The 15,283-nt window shown below is 40.5% G+C and overlaps 1 protein-coding gene across 1 annotated transcript in view; it reads left to right on the top strand.

Moving 5' to 3' along the window:
* The window catches only part of cd2ap (CD2-associated protein), a 90,440-nt gene extending 76,796 nt beyond the window's left edge, over positions 1 to 13,644 (top strand). Inside the window, exons 15-19 of the mRNA XM_028605281.1 lie at positions 187 to 302; positions 1,974 to 2,057; positions 6,817 to 7,037; positions 7,690 to 7,753; positions 13,508 to 13,644. Coding sequence (XP_028461082.1) covers positions 187 to 302; positions 1,974 to 2,057; positions 6,817 to 7,037; positions 7,690 to 7,753; positions 13,508 to 13,549 — 527 coding nt within the window. The 3' untranslated portion in view covers positions 13,550 to 13,644. The remainder of the gene's footprint in view (positions 1 to 186; positions 303 to 1,973; positions 2,058 to 6,816; positions 7,038 to 7,689; positions 7,754 to 13,507) is intronic.
* Positions 13,645 to 15,283: the final 1,639 nt, after the last annotated feature.

Genomic DNA, 15,283 nt, shown 5'->3' with positions numbered 1-15,283 from the left:
CGATGCCTTTCAGATTCAAGTGTGTGTGTGTGTGTGTGTGTGTGTGTGTGTGTGCCAAGCTTATCAGCTTCCATTCAAATTGAATGAAATGAAATTGGCGGTTCACCCTGTAATGTTCCCTTAGTCACGGCTGAAATATTCCACTGTTCATTTTTCTTCCTTATCTTTCCTATCTGTTCTCAACAGATCTGATGAGTTTTGATGAGTTGTCGTCTACCTCGGAGAAGCTCTCTCACCCCACTGCTAACAGACCAAAGATGCCTGGCAGGAGGCTGCCCGCCCAGTTTGGTGGAGCACAATCGGTATGAGCACACACATGCACTGTTGGGATGTTTAGAATAAGCAAAATATGGGACATTGTCTTTCTAATTTGCATTTTACTGACTATTTATTTTCATTGTGACGGACAAGATGTCACATTGCGATTGCAGGTGGAGAGTCACGTTCCGATGTCACAAGTGATTTCAACATACTGTACTGTATATGAAATAGGGTTGGGGGTTCTGATAACAGTTCTATTTTAGATCTGGCTCCGGTAGACAAAAATCCCCAGATTCATTAAGCTCAGGCACTAACAAATCTTTTAACAAACTCTTTTTTCCCCTTTCCTTCCTCTTTTTTTATTTGCAAGTAGCAATGTAGAAAACATTTCAGTAACATTAGGTTACTTTTAATTATAAGTGAGCTGGTGATGACTTTTGCTTTCGCCAGTTAAAATGACACGCATCACTTGCCTCAAATTGTTCAGCTCTAGCTTATCACCGTTAATTCTGTAACGTCTAAAATGACAATTTTGGCTGGTGTCTGTCCGCCATGCTGGCGTCTATGCTTTATATTTTGGTGAGGGTTAGACACCACTTTACAAATGTGAGTGCATTGTGTCTTTTTGATGTTCAACAAATGATGTAGATGCATAGTAATCACAGTTCAGAAGAATCTCTGGATCAAAGTTTTATTGACATCGATGCAAATTTAAAGCTAATAAACAAAATAGTTGTGCATATTGATCTCTAATATTTCCCAGCCAGCTTCCATGAGGCTACACATATTACTTTAAGATGCATTTAATCATCATAACATATTGTATGCTGCTGATATTATTTTTGTTTCAAGATGAGAGCTACAGGTTGTGAACATTAATCAGACTACCATTCAAAACTGTCAAACTAGGTTATTACAAATCCATCTTGTTTATGCTCCAGTTCCAGATGAGTTTTACTTTTCTTTTCTCACTTTTTTAATATTGATGTCCCACTCAATGGATTTCTCTGAGCTCCCTCAGCTCTCTGTAACCTGTCACACCCCTTCACTCACTCACCCTCTGTCACGCTCACTCTCACTCTCACTCTCATTCTCTCACACACACACACACACACACACACACACACACACACAAGCAGCCCTCCTCCCACAGGGGTCTCACCACCTGCCTTACTCTCCTCAGCCTTCAGAGCAGTCACTTGTGTCGAGGCATGACTTGTCTGAATGACGTGTGTGAGAATAACGGTCAGGCGTCATTGGGGAAAGGCACTTCCCTGCAAGTTGGTAGAATATGATCCCGTCTGTACCCCGTACTAAGCTGAAAACTAAAGGTGATAAGAGCTTTTGAAACTGTTGCTCCTAGACTGTGGAACGCGTTGCCTCATGTTTTAAGAGTGGCTACGTCTGCTGACATTTCTTTTTTTAAAAGCAGCTAGACGTTTTTAGTCAGGCGTTCGTTTAACCACATTGTTGACTGTATTCCTTTGTAGTTTATGGTTTTACTATGATTTACTGTGATTTATTGTGCTTTTTATGATTATGAATTTGTTATAATGTATTTATTTAGTTGGCCTGTGAAGCACTTTTTGTGACGCTGTCTGTGATAAGTGCCTATATAAATAAACTTGACTTACTTAGGTTTTTCAGGAAGTTGTAAACAGAAAGTCAAATGAAATGTAAATCAAACAATAAATGAAACTCTTCCCTTGCAGCCCAACAAGGAAGTGAATGTGGAGAAATCCTTCAAGGTTGATGAAGAGGATGCTGCCAAACCAAAACTAACAGAAACCAGAAAGGTAACTGAAACAAACACTGCAAATGGCATGCTATCCTCCAAATGAAAAACTCACTATAACTTCCCACACCCACTCGTCCCTCATATCCCTCATTTGTTTAGTGTACTCAACAGTTATGTTACATATAATATGTCTAATATCAATTCTTATATAATTTTAATATATTCTCTATTTTTTTTTTTTTTTTTGGTTGCGGTTGCCACATTTTGAGCCATTGTTGTGGACTAAAGTTTTTTGCCCTCGGGGGGCCCCAAGCAGTTGCCTGGTTTGCTGTTGACAAGCAGCAGTTCTGATCTCACCGTGAATGAATTGTTGGCGTCGCACAATGATAGTAAAATTTCAATTCATCCGATTGTTAGGGGCCCCCCTGGAACGTCAGGGCCCTGAGCACGTGCCCACTTTGCCCATGTCGTATGGTTAGAGCAGTGGTTCCCAAACCTTTTCACGGCACCGACACAAACTAGACCCCAGACCCCTATTTGATAAGATTTTGTCCCAGGGTTCCCCCTCTTTTTATTACAGTAGGTGAAAAAAATATACATTCATTCACCATCATTGTGTAACTTATGAATGGAATTAGAGTAGAAATAAATGATTCCCCTTTTCACCCCTGGAAAAAAAACACCTCACGGACCCTCGAGGGTCCCCGGACCCCGCTTGGAAAACCACAGGGTTAGAGCAGTAACCCTGTGGGCCTATTTGATCCCCTCCCAGAAAACCCTGGCTCAAACACTGACCACTTATTTTCAACATCACAAACCCTTGGAACTCTGCAATAGAAATGGTCCCAGAGTGCCTACATTGGTATGTTTGCTTATTGGGATGTCATTTCTTGGAGTATCTTCAAATGCTTCGTATCCCTAAAATCAGTACAACCTCGGCTAACAGGTTATGTAAGTCGATAAACCATAATAATTAATGAAAGTATTAACATTGTGTCAGAGATGATAAAAATGGAGATAAATAAATAAATAAACCAGAATAAAAAGGTATAAGCAAATAATCTTACAACTGTAATTAATGAATTACAAATAATAAAATAAAAACAAAATGGCTAGATTCCTATTGCATAACTAGCCACGTAATCCTTACTACTCTACAGCAGTGGATTTAAATCCTCACCATTAACCTTTTTGTTAGAAATGCATTAAACTTGGGATGCAAGCATCAAAATGACATAAAATCTATAGGTTGCAGCCATTGAACCTGAAAACTGGCCCAACCGGGTAGAATGGTAAAGTCACGTAACAAAATTTTTTTTTCTTAACAGCATTACAGAAATGATAAAGACATACCTGTATTGATCTAACAACTCAGCAGGGACCAGAAAGGATGCAAGGCAGCATTCAAACAAAAGAGAACACAAGAGAGCAAAATAAAGTGAAGACAAAAAAACTACTGTACTCCGAGCTTCGCCATATTAGAAAGAAGAAATGAGTGTGAAGGTTCACAGTGGGATCTGCCACCAGGACAGCTTTGCTTGGAATAGGTGTTAGAAGAATAATGGACAGATGCAATGGCTTTTCTCACTACAGTATTTTCCGACGTTCTATAGGACCTAACCACTAATGGACACATAGTTGTCACAATAATCTATTATTAAAGTACATGTTTGTTGTAGGCCTAGAGCACTGTGGAGTTTGAGCCTCGTACAGAGAAAATATATCAATGATAAAGACCGACAAGCCAGTTAATTGGAACCTTTCAGACAGTGAAAGAGCTCTCTGCAGTGTGTGTTTGTGACGGAAGTAAACGTGGAGAGAAGGAGACAGACAGACAGACAGACAGACAGACAGACAGAAACAGGACGACCACCATCTGCTAAGTCTTCCTGTTCAGCATTTCATTACTTGCCTTAGATGCTATCTAGTCTCGATTAGTCACTGTCAACCAAGGATAATTAGACCTCTGGCTGTTCAGCAGGGGGTACAGCTCGTCAGACCACCCTGTTGTAAACACACACAAACACACACAAACACACACACACACACACACACACACACACACACACACACACACACACACACACACACACACACACACACACACACACACACACACACACACACACATAGAGAGAGACAGACCGAGCAGTCAGACTGAAACCTAGCTTGGAGCACTCTTAATCATGCATCTCAGACTTGTGGTGAAATTACACCACGTGGACTCTGTGTGCCCTTCTCTGGTTCACCGTGGGATCTCCTACCAGGACAGCTTTTTGTTAGGATAATGATATGGACAGTTACAATGAAATACTGTTAATACAGACGGATGACAACTTAGAGGAAAAACTGAAATACATAAGTAAAGAAACTAAAATGAGTATCTTCTTCCCTCTATTATTGACAGTGTTTTGTTTTAGTTAAAAAGCAAGCCCTAATTGTTATTTAAGATACATTAATACTTCAGTGGCACTTTTGATAAGGGTATGCATCTGTTGTTTTGCACAATTTATAGCAAACAATGGGAAAAATTCAGTCATGTTTGCAGCTCATTCTGTTAAAAAAAATTCCTGATAAAATCATAAAAAAAGAAAACTGACTTAACAGGGGAAACACTGGAATAACTACTGAATAAGAAATGTTTTTGCCTTGAGTAAATATTGTCCTCCTCCTTAATTGTCTTCTCAGAGTACACCAGAGTGTTACATTTTAAAAGTTGATATTTCAAAGAAATCTTGTCCCGGGGGAGCATGCCCCCAGACCCTCCCTAGAGGGTTCGGGTGTTTGTCACCTTTTTCACCCCTTAAGAGTTTGAAGGTATGAATGGATAAAATGCAGAATATATCGTCAATTGCTGGTTGCTGGGCTGAAAGTGCCAGTTGGAAAATGTTGACATATTGCCCAACCCTAATAGCAACACTGTCTGTTGTATTGTATTGTTGTACAGTAGCCTATATGCTCAGTTTGCAAAGTTTGTAAGGGTTTCATTCTGCTGACTTTTTTTTATTAGTTTTTCTGAGTCGCTTTGGTACATTTCTCGAATCATTCTTGACATTTGCAAACCAGTAAGTCGATTTCACAAAACAATTATTACAAACGGCACCACACAATGGGTGACCTGCAAAAGCCTGTAACTTGCTCAAAATATCTAGTCCATTCCTCAAAAGTAAATCTTTATGTCAATGAACATGTCCGTGCTGTCAGAATGTCAAGTCCTTGTGTCATTGTTCACAAAGAAGATGCTTAGTTTTGTCAAAACGCTTAGTGGTGTTGTCAATATAACATTGTATTTTCTGATGTACACTAGGGCTACATTTTCGAGGACGGTGAAAATGCACAAGGCTGCACTTTTGCTGTATGGAATTCATACATTTCAACAGTACAAAGTCACACATTTCTTCATGTGAGATTAGGACTGTAAGAGATTGAACAGGATTCACATTTATGCTTTTATTTTCAGTTTTTCAACAAATTACAGTGTCATTGCGATTCAGAAAGAAAAACATAAAACTACTTTCTAGCACAAAGAAAAAAATGACACCGAAAAGGTTGGACCGATTATGACGATGAGTTCCACCAATTTGCATTCAAAGACATTTTCCACAAACTTGTGCCTAGATGTTTTGGGGGGTAAGACATTCAACAGACTTCCAGTAACAGCAGAAAATGTTACATGATTAATTGCATGCAAGTACAAAAGCAATTGCAATTTGAACAAAACAATGATGAATTTCTTTTATCTGGTACACAAGTGACTAGATCATGTGAAGGTTGAACAAGCAGTTTTGAGAGTGTCATTTGTGGTCTTAGAAATGTACCAAAGCGACTGAGGAAAAACTGAAATACATTTGATGGAAGTTGGAACTTTGATCATAGCATTTGTGTGTTTTGCATTTTATTGTTTGAATGTAGGCCATTATATGGCTATTTTAAATATATGGCCAGAATTCTAGAAATATAACCGCCATATTGGCTGACCAAAAGAGACCAAAAAGAGTCATTCTTCTGGCGAGAAAAAAAAACTGGCATGGCCATTTTTGAAGTGGCCCTTGACCTCTATTTAGATGGATTTTATGGGTACCCACGAGTCTCACCTTTACATACGTGCTAATCCCATTTAGTGTTTGGCTACAACCATGCATCTTTTCTGGCGAGAAAAAGAAAACTGGCATGGCCATTTTTTAAGTGGACCTTGACCTCTTAACTCAAGATATCCTAATTTAGATGGGTTCTATGGGTACCCACGAGTCTCCCCTTTACGTAAGTGCTAATCTCATGTAGTGTTTGGCTACAACCATGCATCTTTTTGCACGCTGTATAGATTTCTTATTTCCGCCTGTTCTAAAATGAAAGTCTTTGAATTGCATAAATTGGGTAAGCGTTAAAAGCTGAGACTCTTGTTAATTGAGCCTATTTTTTTCATGTGCGATGTTGCCATTTCATTGTAGTGCGACAATTTTTGGAAAACTTGTGTCACTGTAGAAAAAGGCCTGTTGTGACATCTAGAACAATCACAGCCTCATGAAACTTGACAAACTAGATACCCAGGGCATTGAACGGTTGAATTGCTCTAGGTATATACCGTCTCTGCACCACGCAAGGGGACGTTAACAATCAATTTTTTTTTAGTACAGTTGCACACATATTAAACACTGAATGTAACTGCTTTGGGGACAATTCTCAATTAAAATTGGTATTGTAACTGAAATATCCCTAATTGAATCAATTGGAGAACAAGTTGAGTCAGGAACTTGTGAATCGAATTTGAATAGATTCCTTTCTTTCTCCCAATTTTATAAAATTTCTTTTCTTCACAGCCTTCCACAAACACATTATCCCAGTCACCGTCACTCCACAGGCCCGCCATGGCCAGCACCGAGGCCAAGCCGATCCCTGCAGCAGCCCCAAGCTCAGACAGCGTGTCGCAGGGCAGCAGGGCCCGGCTGGAGCCCGAAGAGCCTAACTCGGAGCTTGACGAGCTGAAGAGCCAGATGAAGGATCTGCTGCTGTCTGTAGAGCTGCTCAAGACCCAGCAAATGTAATAAACCTCAATGAGATAAGAACACGGTCTGGATATGATAGCTTGAGAAGCATAAATGGAAAATTGTGTCACGCAAGGATCCATGCTTGTAGGAATGTTCTGATCCACTTCCATCTATAATGTATCTTTTTAAGTAAACATACTGTACATTTTATACAACACTCCAGTCACTCTGAATTACTAATAGTTTAAAATTCTGTCCATCATTTACTTTGCCTACAGCAATATTCCAACTATCATTTCCCTATATGTGAAGTTGATTACTTAATACTATTCATTATATACGATATTGTTATGTGCACACAGGTCGGACTGTCACTTTACATATTGCACTTCTGGCTGTTTTTAAAGAATGAAAACCCGCTATTTGGCTCATTTGAAACACATATGTAATGTGGGTCATTAACCATAAAGTCAGTGATGCAGTGCTTCATGATGATGCTTAGACTTGAGCTGACATTGGGTTTTGTTAGTGGAACTTAATGTATGTTGAGACTTAAACCTATTTTGTAATCTCCAAAGAACTCATGGTAGTTAGATCAAAAGCATGAACCTTTTATATATGCCGCAGAACTAAACATGTGCTAATGTGTGTGTGTGTGTGTGTGTGTGTGTGTGTGTGTGTGTGTGTGTGTGTGCGTGTTTCCAGGAAAGAGATATCGGAGCTACGAGCAGAGCTGGATGAGGAAAGGCTGAAGCGTGTTGCTCTGCAGGTAACATTGATCCACACAGCAAAGCATTTTGGGCTGTCTACATTCATTACGCTCATTTGTTTGACCAAATATTGATTGACCAGAGCAAGCACACATTCAACACAATGCAATTATATCAAATTTCTAGCAGGGGGCAACTCCACTGGTTGCAAAAAGTCGGTTTTTATAAAATAAAAATGAAATGACCCTCGTTCTCACTTGATTTATTACTTCAGTTAACATTTTCATATTGAGTTTATGATCTCAATCGCTATATTCAAGTCTTTGTCCATACAGCATGATGTTCATTTTGTAAATTAGAATCCCATTTATTTTAAATTTGTCGTTAAATCAAGGGATGCCTTAGGGCGTGGCTACATGCCGACCTATGAGGAGAGAGGTTTAGTAATGCTAACCCTATCCCCGCGAACATTAAAAAAGCCGAGAACTTGTTTTTGGGTGTTTTGGGGTTTCATCTTAAACTTTGTCCCTCTCACTGTGTGTTTTCAACTTGATCTTAGTGAATTGGAACATTTTGGTCGCCTAAAAATCAGGGTTCAGTACCCGGATGTCAGTGTTTACTCGCCGGTACTGGATCTCCACTGGATGACTCGCTTTCTGCAACTTTCCCTCTTTAGCTTAGGCATCACAATTGCAACCATGAACAACAATGGCTTGGGCGCTTAATCCTCCCTAGCAGTCCACAAACCAATGGGTGACGACTTCACTGATGCTGCGTCCACTGTTTGTTCTGTCTTTGGCACGCGTGCGCGTGTTATGAAACAGTAATTGCATGTCTTGATTGAAAAATAAATTGGAATTCGGATCTACCTGTCCAGTACTTCTACCTGGCTGGACAATGAAACGACATACCTGAAGACAGTTTTGTTGTAGTAAAACTGTATTATTTTCAGTAATATAACCATTTTAAATGTTTACAGCTTTTGTTACATTGTATTACAAGAAAATAGAGATAAACCTCCAGCCATTGTTTTTCTTTAAGCCAGGTCAGCTACTTCTGTTAGTTACATGGCTGCCATCATGCTCACCTGAGTGGTCCCTCGAGAATCTCCCTTGCTGCAGTGAGCACATTAAGCTTCCTTGACCTCTGCCGTCCCCCAGCATCAGGGGTCTGACAATTACATTCTTCTGATGGAACCGAGGCGTACACGGCCCAGCCCCTCTCAGCATGGCACTAATATAAATGGGAAGAGTGAATCCCTGCTGGGAGCCTCAGGCGTTCATGGTCCACACACCCACAGAAACATAATTAACCCTTGTGTGGTCCTTCGGGTCCTTGTGACCCAAAGGACAAAACAAGGGTTAATACAGCACCTTAGTGCTTGTTTGTACAACATTTTGGCCAGCTTAAACTGTGTTTAAATGTGCTCTAGAAACAAACTTTCTCACTTACTTTACGAGAGACAGGGTTTAGAGAGCAATTCTCAACAAAATAAACGGAAGTACATAACCCTTGTGTTGTCCTTTGGGTCCCGGTGACCCGAAGGACAACACAAGGGTTAAAGATTTATTTGACCCCCCCCTATGGTCAACTTCCACTTCCACAGATCTGTAAAAATATATGCAAACCAGGGAAAGCAAAGGATAATGCATGCTTATTTTTAGAGATTGCCATCCGAGTTATTATTTTGGACTTTTGGAGCTTTGATCTTGGCTAAAATTTCGATATTTCTGTAGTATCAGTGGTCGTAGTACAAGTAGCAATTATAGCTGCGCTGCAGAGATGTTCGGGCCGAGTATGTTGAGCAGGGAAAGAAAAAGGCGGTGGATGGAGAAGAGGGGAAAAAGGCAAATAAACAACGTAACCGCAGAAATGCCAAACCGAGACATTCCTGCTCACCCGTTGAGTATGCCCATAAAACAGGGCTACTGTTTAAGTGGCTGGTGAGTGGTGCGTTGGGGATTTGAACTCCTAACCTCTCAATCTGAAAACCAGTATCAACCTTGTTGAGCTACCGCTCCTCTAGGAAACATGTGTGCCCAATCTGCAATAGTGCCAGAGTTCACAGTGGCATGTTGAGCTAGGACACAAACTAATGAGCTGATCATTTCAGACAGGTGTGTTGATGCTGGTAAACATCTAGAACATGCACGGAAGGTGTACACAGCACAATGGCTGACTAAGTTTAAAAGATGGCCAACTTGAATCAAGGGAGGATTGAACTCCCAACCTTTGGTTCTGAAGGCAAGTGCTGATCTCAGTGAGCTAATTGGCCAGTTGATCACTTCCACTTCACAACATTGTATAGAAAATATACAGGACTGCAAAAAAATGCAGGATTTAAAAATGTCCAAAAATCATTTATCATTACAAAATTCTGAGAATTTGTGTACTTCGTTAAGACAACATAGATATGCCTGTGATTCATTTTCACAATAACTGACAAACTGATGTTTAAAGATGTTTTGCATTGACTGCCATGGCGTCGATGAGGACACAATTCAACTTTTATTTTATTCCCTTTTTGAGATAAAATTCAGAAATTTTGCACACTAAATGTATAGTGACCTCAAAATGTTGTGAATGTTTTTCCATAAGCAAAGATTTGGTTTGTAATAAATTGCAGTATTTGTTTACACTACTGTATGCAGTAAACGTTTTAATGCACTGTGGGCTCAATTTTCGAAATATCAATTATCTGTATGGTAAATTTGTGGAGGACAGTCTGAAGTCATCTCAAGAACTGAGCATCAACATCAGTATGAGAGGAAAAACTATTAACATAAGCTGAGATGTTGTAGAATGTATGGTTGAGCTGTTATGAATTCTTTTAAGTTTAGGATTTTAGATGGCTGCTAGTGCCACCATCAGGACTATTAGCCTACAAATCGGACTGATTAAGTATGGCACAGGACTGGACTTGCGTGCAAAGTGTGGTGAGTTTTCGTGCTTCGCTGCTTGGCCCCTAATAAGAGTTCCAGGAAGAAGATGATTTGATTTGAATTAATTGATTTATTGAGTTCTCTCTTTACCTTCCATAGACAATCTTCTTCCGTTGGCTTGACGTGTACATTAACTCTGCATATAACTGTCTTTCGTGTCAATATCTAGCATCAGTCAGTATAGTGTGAGATTTGGATCCTTGAACACAGTGCAAGTTAACTACACTTTATCTTGGTTTAGACATGCCCGAACTTTGTCTTGATGTGATAAACGGGAGAGAGAGCCTTTCTTCTTCTGTCCATAATCTGTGGAGGAAAAAGAATAGTTAGACATTTTGTCCGTTGACTATGAAGCTACAAGAAATGTTGGTTAGCTTTAATCTTGATTTTCTTTTACCTTTAGACAGAGCCAGGCTAACCATTCTCCTTGTTTCCAGCCTTCATGCTAAGCTAAGCTAACTGCTTGCCCAAGTTTACCGTAAAGACATGAGTCGTAATGATCTTCTCATCGACTCCCGGCAAGACGAGCTAGTAACTAGACTCCAGATGTATTCATGCCGTTTAATGTTCAAATTAGGTGATAATAAGTTGTGGACCAAGCTGCTCTAGTTCATGGTTTTTCTTCCGTATGCATTGAAATTCTTTGAAAGTCTTCGAGAGTGAAGTTTAGTAGTCATGACTTAAAGAGCAACAACCAAATTCAAAGTTTGAAATAAAAAAAAAAACACTTAGGTATTATTTATTTACAGTTTAACACTGAAAACCTCAACTGATCTGCTTCAGAAAGTGTGGGTGTGGTTTGAGCCGATTTTATGATGGTGGTCTGGCAACATTAGCAGACCTGCCAACATGTACGCATTTTGCGTACTCGGCACGCATTTTGACCCTTAAGTACGCTTGTACGATTCGCTGCTCTCTAGGTACGCATTTTGTTGCATCTCGCATTTCTCCGGTTTCAGTTTCTATGCACTCTACATCTATGATGTTAAGCTTTCGGCCAATCAGAGCGCTGCATTTTAACCCTCCACCCACCTGCCCTTCCTAGCCAAATGCTTTGCGCGTTTAATTCAATTCAGTCACAGTGCCTCAGCAAGCCAGGCTGTACTCATAATATTTCTTCAAGGTTGGCAGGTCTGCATTAGTCAAGTTTCTTTTCTTTTTTTTTAATATAAAGGGTCAATTGCTGCTCCGCTCACGTTCTCCTTCAGCACGTGACTTTATTAACATCCTAGTTCTCCTAATCCACGCCACAAAGAATTCCCTTCCACAGCGGGAGACCTTCACCATCGTGATTCCCAGCAGAGATAGATAGATAGATACTTTATTCATCACTCCGGGGAAATTTGAGTATTCAGCAGCTTTACTGCATTTCCTCCTTTTCATACACAACACAAAAATTCCATGAATAAATAAAATTCAAAAGAAAATGCTTATACGAGAGAGCAGCATAACTAAAACAGTACAGCTATTGCCCACAGCCCAGTTCCAATGATCCTGATTGGCAGGAAGGGGAGAGGTAAACGTGCAGAAAGTTACTGCAAAAATCAAAAGATCTGAGATGTTGGCTTAATTTTGGGCTCATCTTACTCTGGCAGATAAGGAATTTAAGCCCTTATTCCACCTTAAGGGCTGGGTTGTCATTTAAACATTTTCAGAACCGGTACTGATACCAATAACGTGACTATGATACCGGTTCCTTAACAATACTTGATCTATACCAATTTATAAAAAAAAAAAAGAAATGACAATATTACACATTACTGCACAAATCTTTTCATTAATTTTGCAGCTCCTACTACATGAGCCGTCTGTACGTAACGTAGAGTTTTTCCTGCGTGTCTCTTGTGACGTGTAATGTAAGACAGCCGATCACAAACTTGGTAGATCTTGGTAGAAGCATCCTGCGTTCCTATTGGCTCACTGACGCCGATGAGATTTACTCCTAAGGTATTGAAACTGGGTATTGAGTGACGAGGCATTTTTCGATACTCAATACTTCAGAGGCAGTTCAGTCGGTGCCTAAAAAGTATTGAAGTTGGTACCCAGCTGTAATTCCACCAGGGTCGGTGTCAGTACCCAATCCGTTCCACCTGCACAATCCGTTCTGCGCATGCGCAAGATGTTCACGCATGCGCAGATGATAATAATGTTTTACAACCTGCCCGATCTGTTCCACGCTAGCCTCCACCCAAGCTAACGTTAGTTTAGCTAACCGCTAATTCGGCTAACCGACAAATAATTCATGCGCAGAACGGATCGTGCAGGCAGAACGGACAGCTAGATTCAGTCTAAAATAACGTTAAGTCAAACATAATGGGAAAAGCAGGCTACAGCAAAATTAAGACTTTACAGTAATAACAATAAAGACAAGTATTGAGTGATTGTATTTTAAATGAGCACCAGTAAAGTAGAACTGACGTAACAGCTGTTATATATGTTAACGTTTGTTTTCAAGTTTTATTTTGAGGGTCTTTTAAAGTTTACATGCTATCTCAGCTAGCGGTTAGCCAAATTAGCTGTTAGCTAAACTAACGTTAGCTTAACTGTGGAGGCTGACGGCAGACCGCTACAATCAGCTAGCGGTTAGCCAAATTAACTGTTAGCTAAAGTAACTTAAGCTTCCCAGTGGAGGATAACGGCAGACCGATATAATCACCTAGCGGTCCGCCCGAATTAGCTATTAGCTAAACTAACGTTAGCTTCCCAGTGGAGGCTAGTGTGGGAACAGATCGGGTAGTGTCGTAAATCCTCGTACCACAGCGCATGCGCAGAACGGATTGTGCAGGTGGAACGGATTGGGTACGGACAGTCGGTCTACTTTTTCAGTCTTATAATCTCCACACTGTGTGTTTTGTAACTGTGTCCTCGCAGATGGAGATAGAAAAACTGAAGCGGACCATCCACTCGACGTGAAGTCCGCAGTCGGCTGCTGGGCTGTCGACCAACCGGCGGTGACGGACGGATCGCTGAATGGACGGAGGGGGGGGCAAACCACCTCGAGCACAATCCTTTTTCAGTGATCTACGGGGGACTCTCCCAATATTTGTAAGATTTACATTTTGCACATATAAAGAAAATTCAAGCTAGATGTAATTACGTTACAAATGTATATGTTTCTCTTTTTTTCGTTTATTTTTTTCTTTTGCCAACACAAAAAAAAAAAAAAAAAAAAAAAAAAAACGGAGGCCTTACTTCAAACTACTGCGCTGGACTTTGATCTCTGCCACTCCCACTTTCTCCCTGTCACTCCAGAGTTCCTTGAACCCCTCAGGGAGGAGGTCCGCTCTCAGTACTACTGACTTTGTATAAAGCAGGGGACGCTTGTTTTCCTCTCCTAACTCTTTTTTTTTTTTCTTCTTCTCATATTTTTTTATGATGCACAAATAGTTGATTTTAAAAAAAAAAAAAAATAAGAAAATGTTTGATTTCAGTTAACATCTTTTTTTGATCCTCATAAGCAAAGGATTTTTCTTTCCTACACTTCAGAGAGAGCTCTTCTTCCATCTGTCTTTTATGTGGTTTCTAGCATTCCTATCCAGGGTATCACTACTGTGCCTGTTTAAAAACAAAATGATATTAAGTGTTTGTATTGGGAGCTTACATATATATACCACGATGGTGTCTGGAAATTTTGCAGCATGATATTGTATATCTATATTTTTTAAGTCTACTGACATGCCTATTATATAGAGAGGGCCTCTCCTATGCTGGTCTCTTCTATTTTTGTCAAAATGTTTCACTCGCTGTGAATGTTTTTAGAACTTTAGCCAGAGTAACACCGAGATTCCACCGGGCGCAACTATTAAATGAGAAAGCTTGCGATTCCACCGGCCGCGACTCAGCGGCTCTCCGCTCCGCTAAACCCACACGCCGGGAGACGTTCCAACAGGCCCGGGCAGGTAGTGGAAAGATAGAGCATCCAGTCAAGTTTTCAAAAATAAACTCCGTGTGAAGACTCCCGCTTATATATCACATCACTGCACTGTTCCAACAACTAAAACACAGCCTAAATGAAAGAAACCATTTTAACTATGTGGAATACTTACTTTCATTGGTTGAACCGCAGATATGTAGGGAAAAAGGCCAAAGCGACAAAATCTGCGAGTCGGGGAGGCAAAACCGCTCTGCTTCCGCGCCCCCTCCCGGTGTGGTACGAGGCATTGGCGGAGGACGGAACAGAACCACGGCGCAGCCCGGAACGCGGCACATCCGCGCCTGGTGGAATCCCGGGGGGAGGGGTTTATAGTCTGCAGGTAATGCAGAGTCCACATGCAAAAAAAAAACAAAGAAAATCCACTCTTCCATTATAAAAGGTTGATAACCAATGCATATTTATCAACAAAAAAACAGCAGCCTCGCTTTGATCATCTCTGCGACCTGTTTTTTCATCTGGCCATCATCCCTGTAATCTCTGTCACGGCCCGTTCTACCTCGGACTCCCTTTCATCCCATCCCTCTTTGATTCAAGGTGAATCGTTAGCTCTGAGAGGAGCCTTGTCGTGCTGCTCTGTGATGTGTTATGCATGAGCATGCATGAGCTCTTCTCGTCTCCATCTCTTCCCAACATTCCAAGTACGCAAGTATAGCTAACTGGAAGCAGAGAGCAGCAATAATAATAAAATAAACTCACATTCTCCTGATCCTGTC

Source organism: Perca flavescens, chromosome 18 (genome assembly GCF_004354835.1).
Source record: "Perca flavescens isolate YP-PL-M2 chromosome 18, PFLA_1.0, whole genome shotgun sequence".
NCBI classification, from domain to species: Eukaryota; Metazoa; Chordata; class Actinopteri; order Perciformes; family Percidae; genus Perca; species Perca flavescens.
The sequence above is the reverse complement of the archived record's forward strand: the minus strand, read 5'-3'. Positions and strand labels throughout refer to the sequence as shown.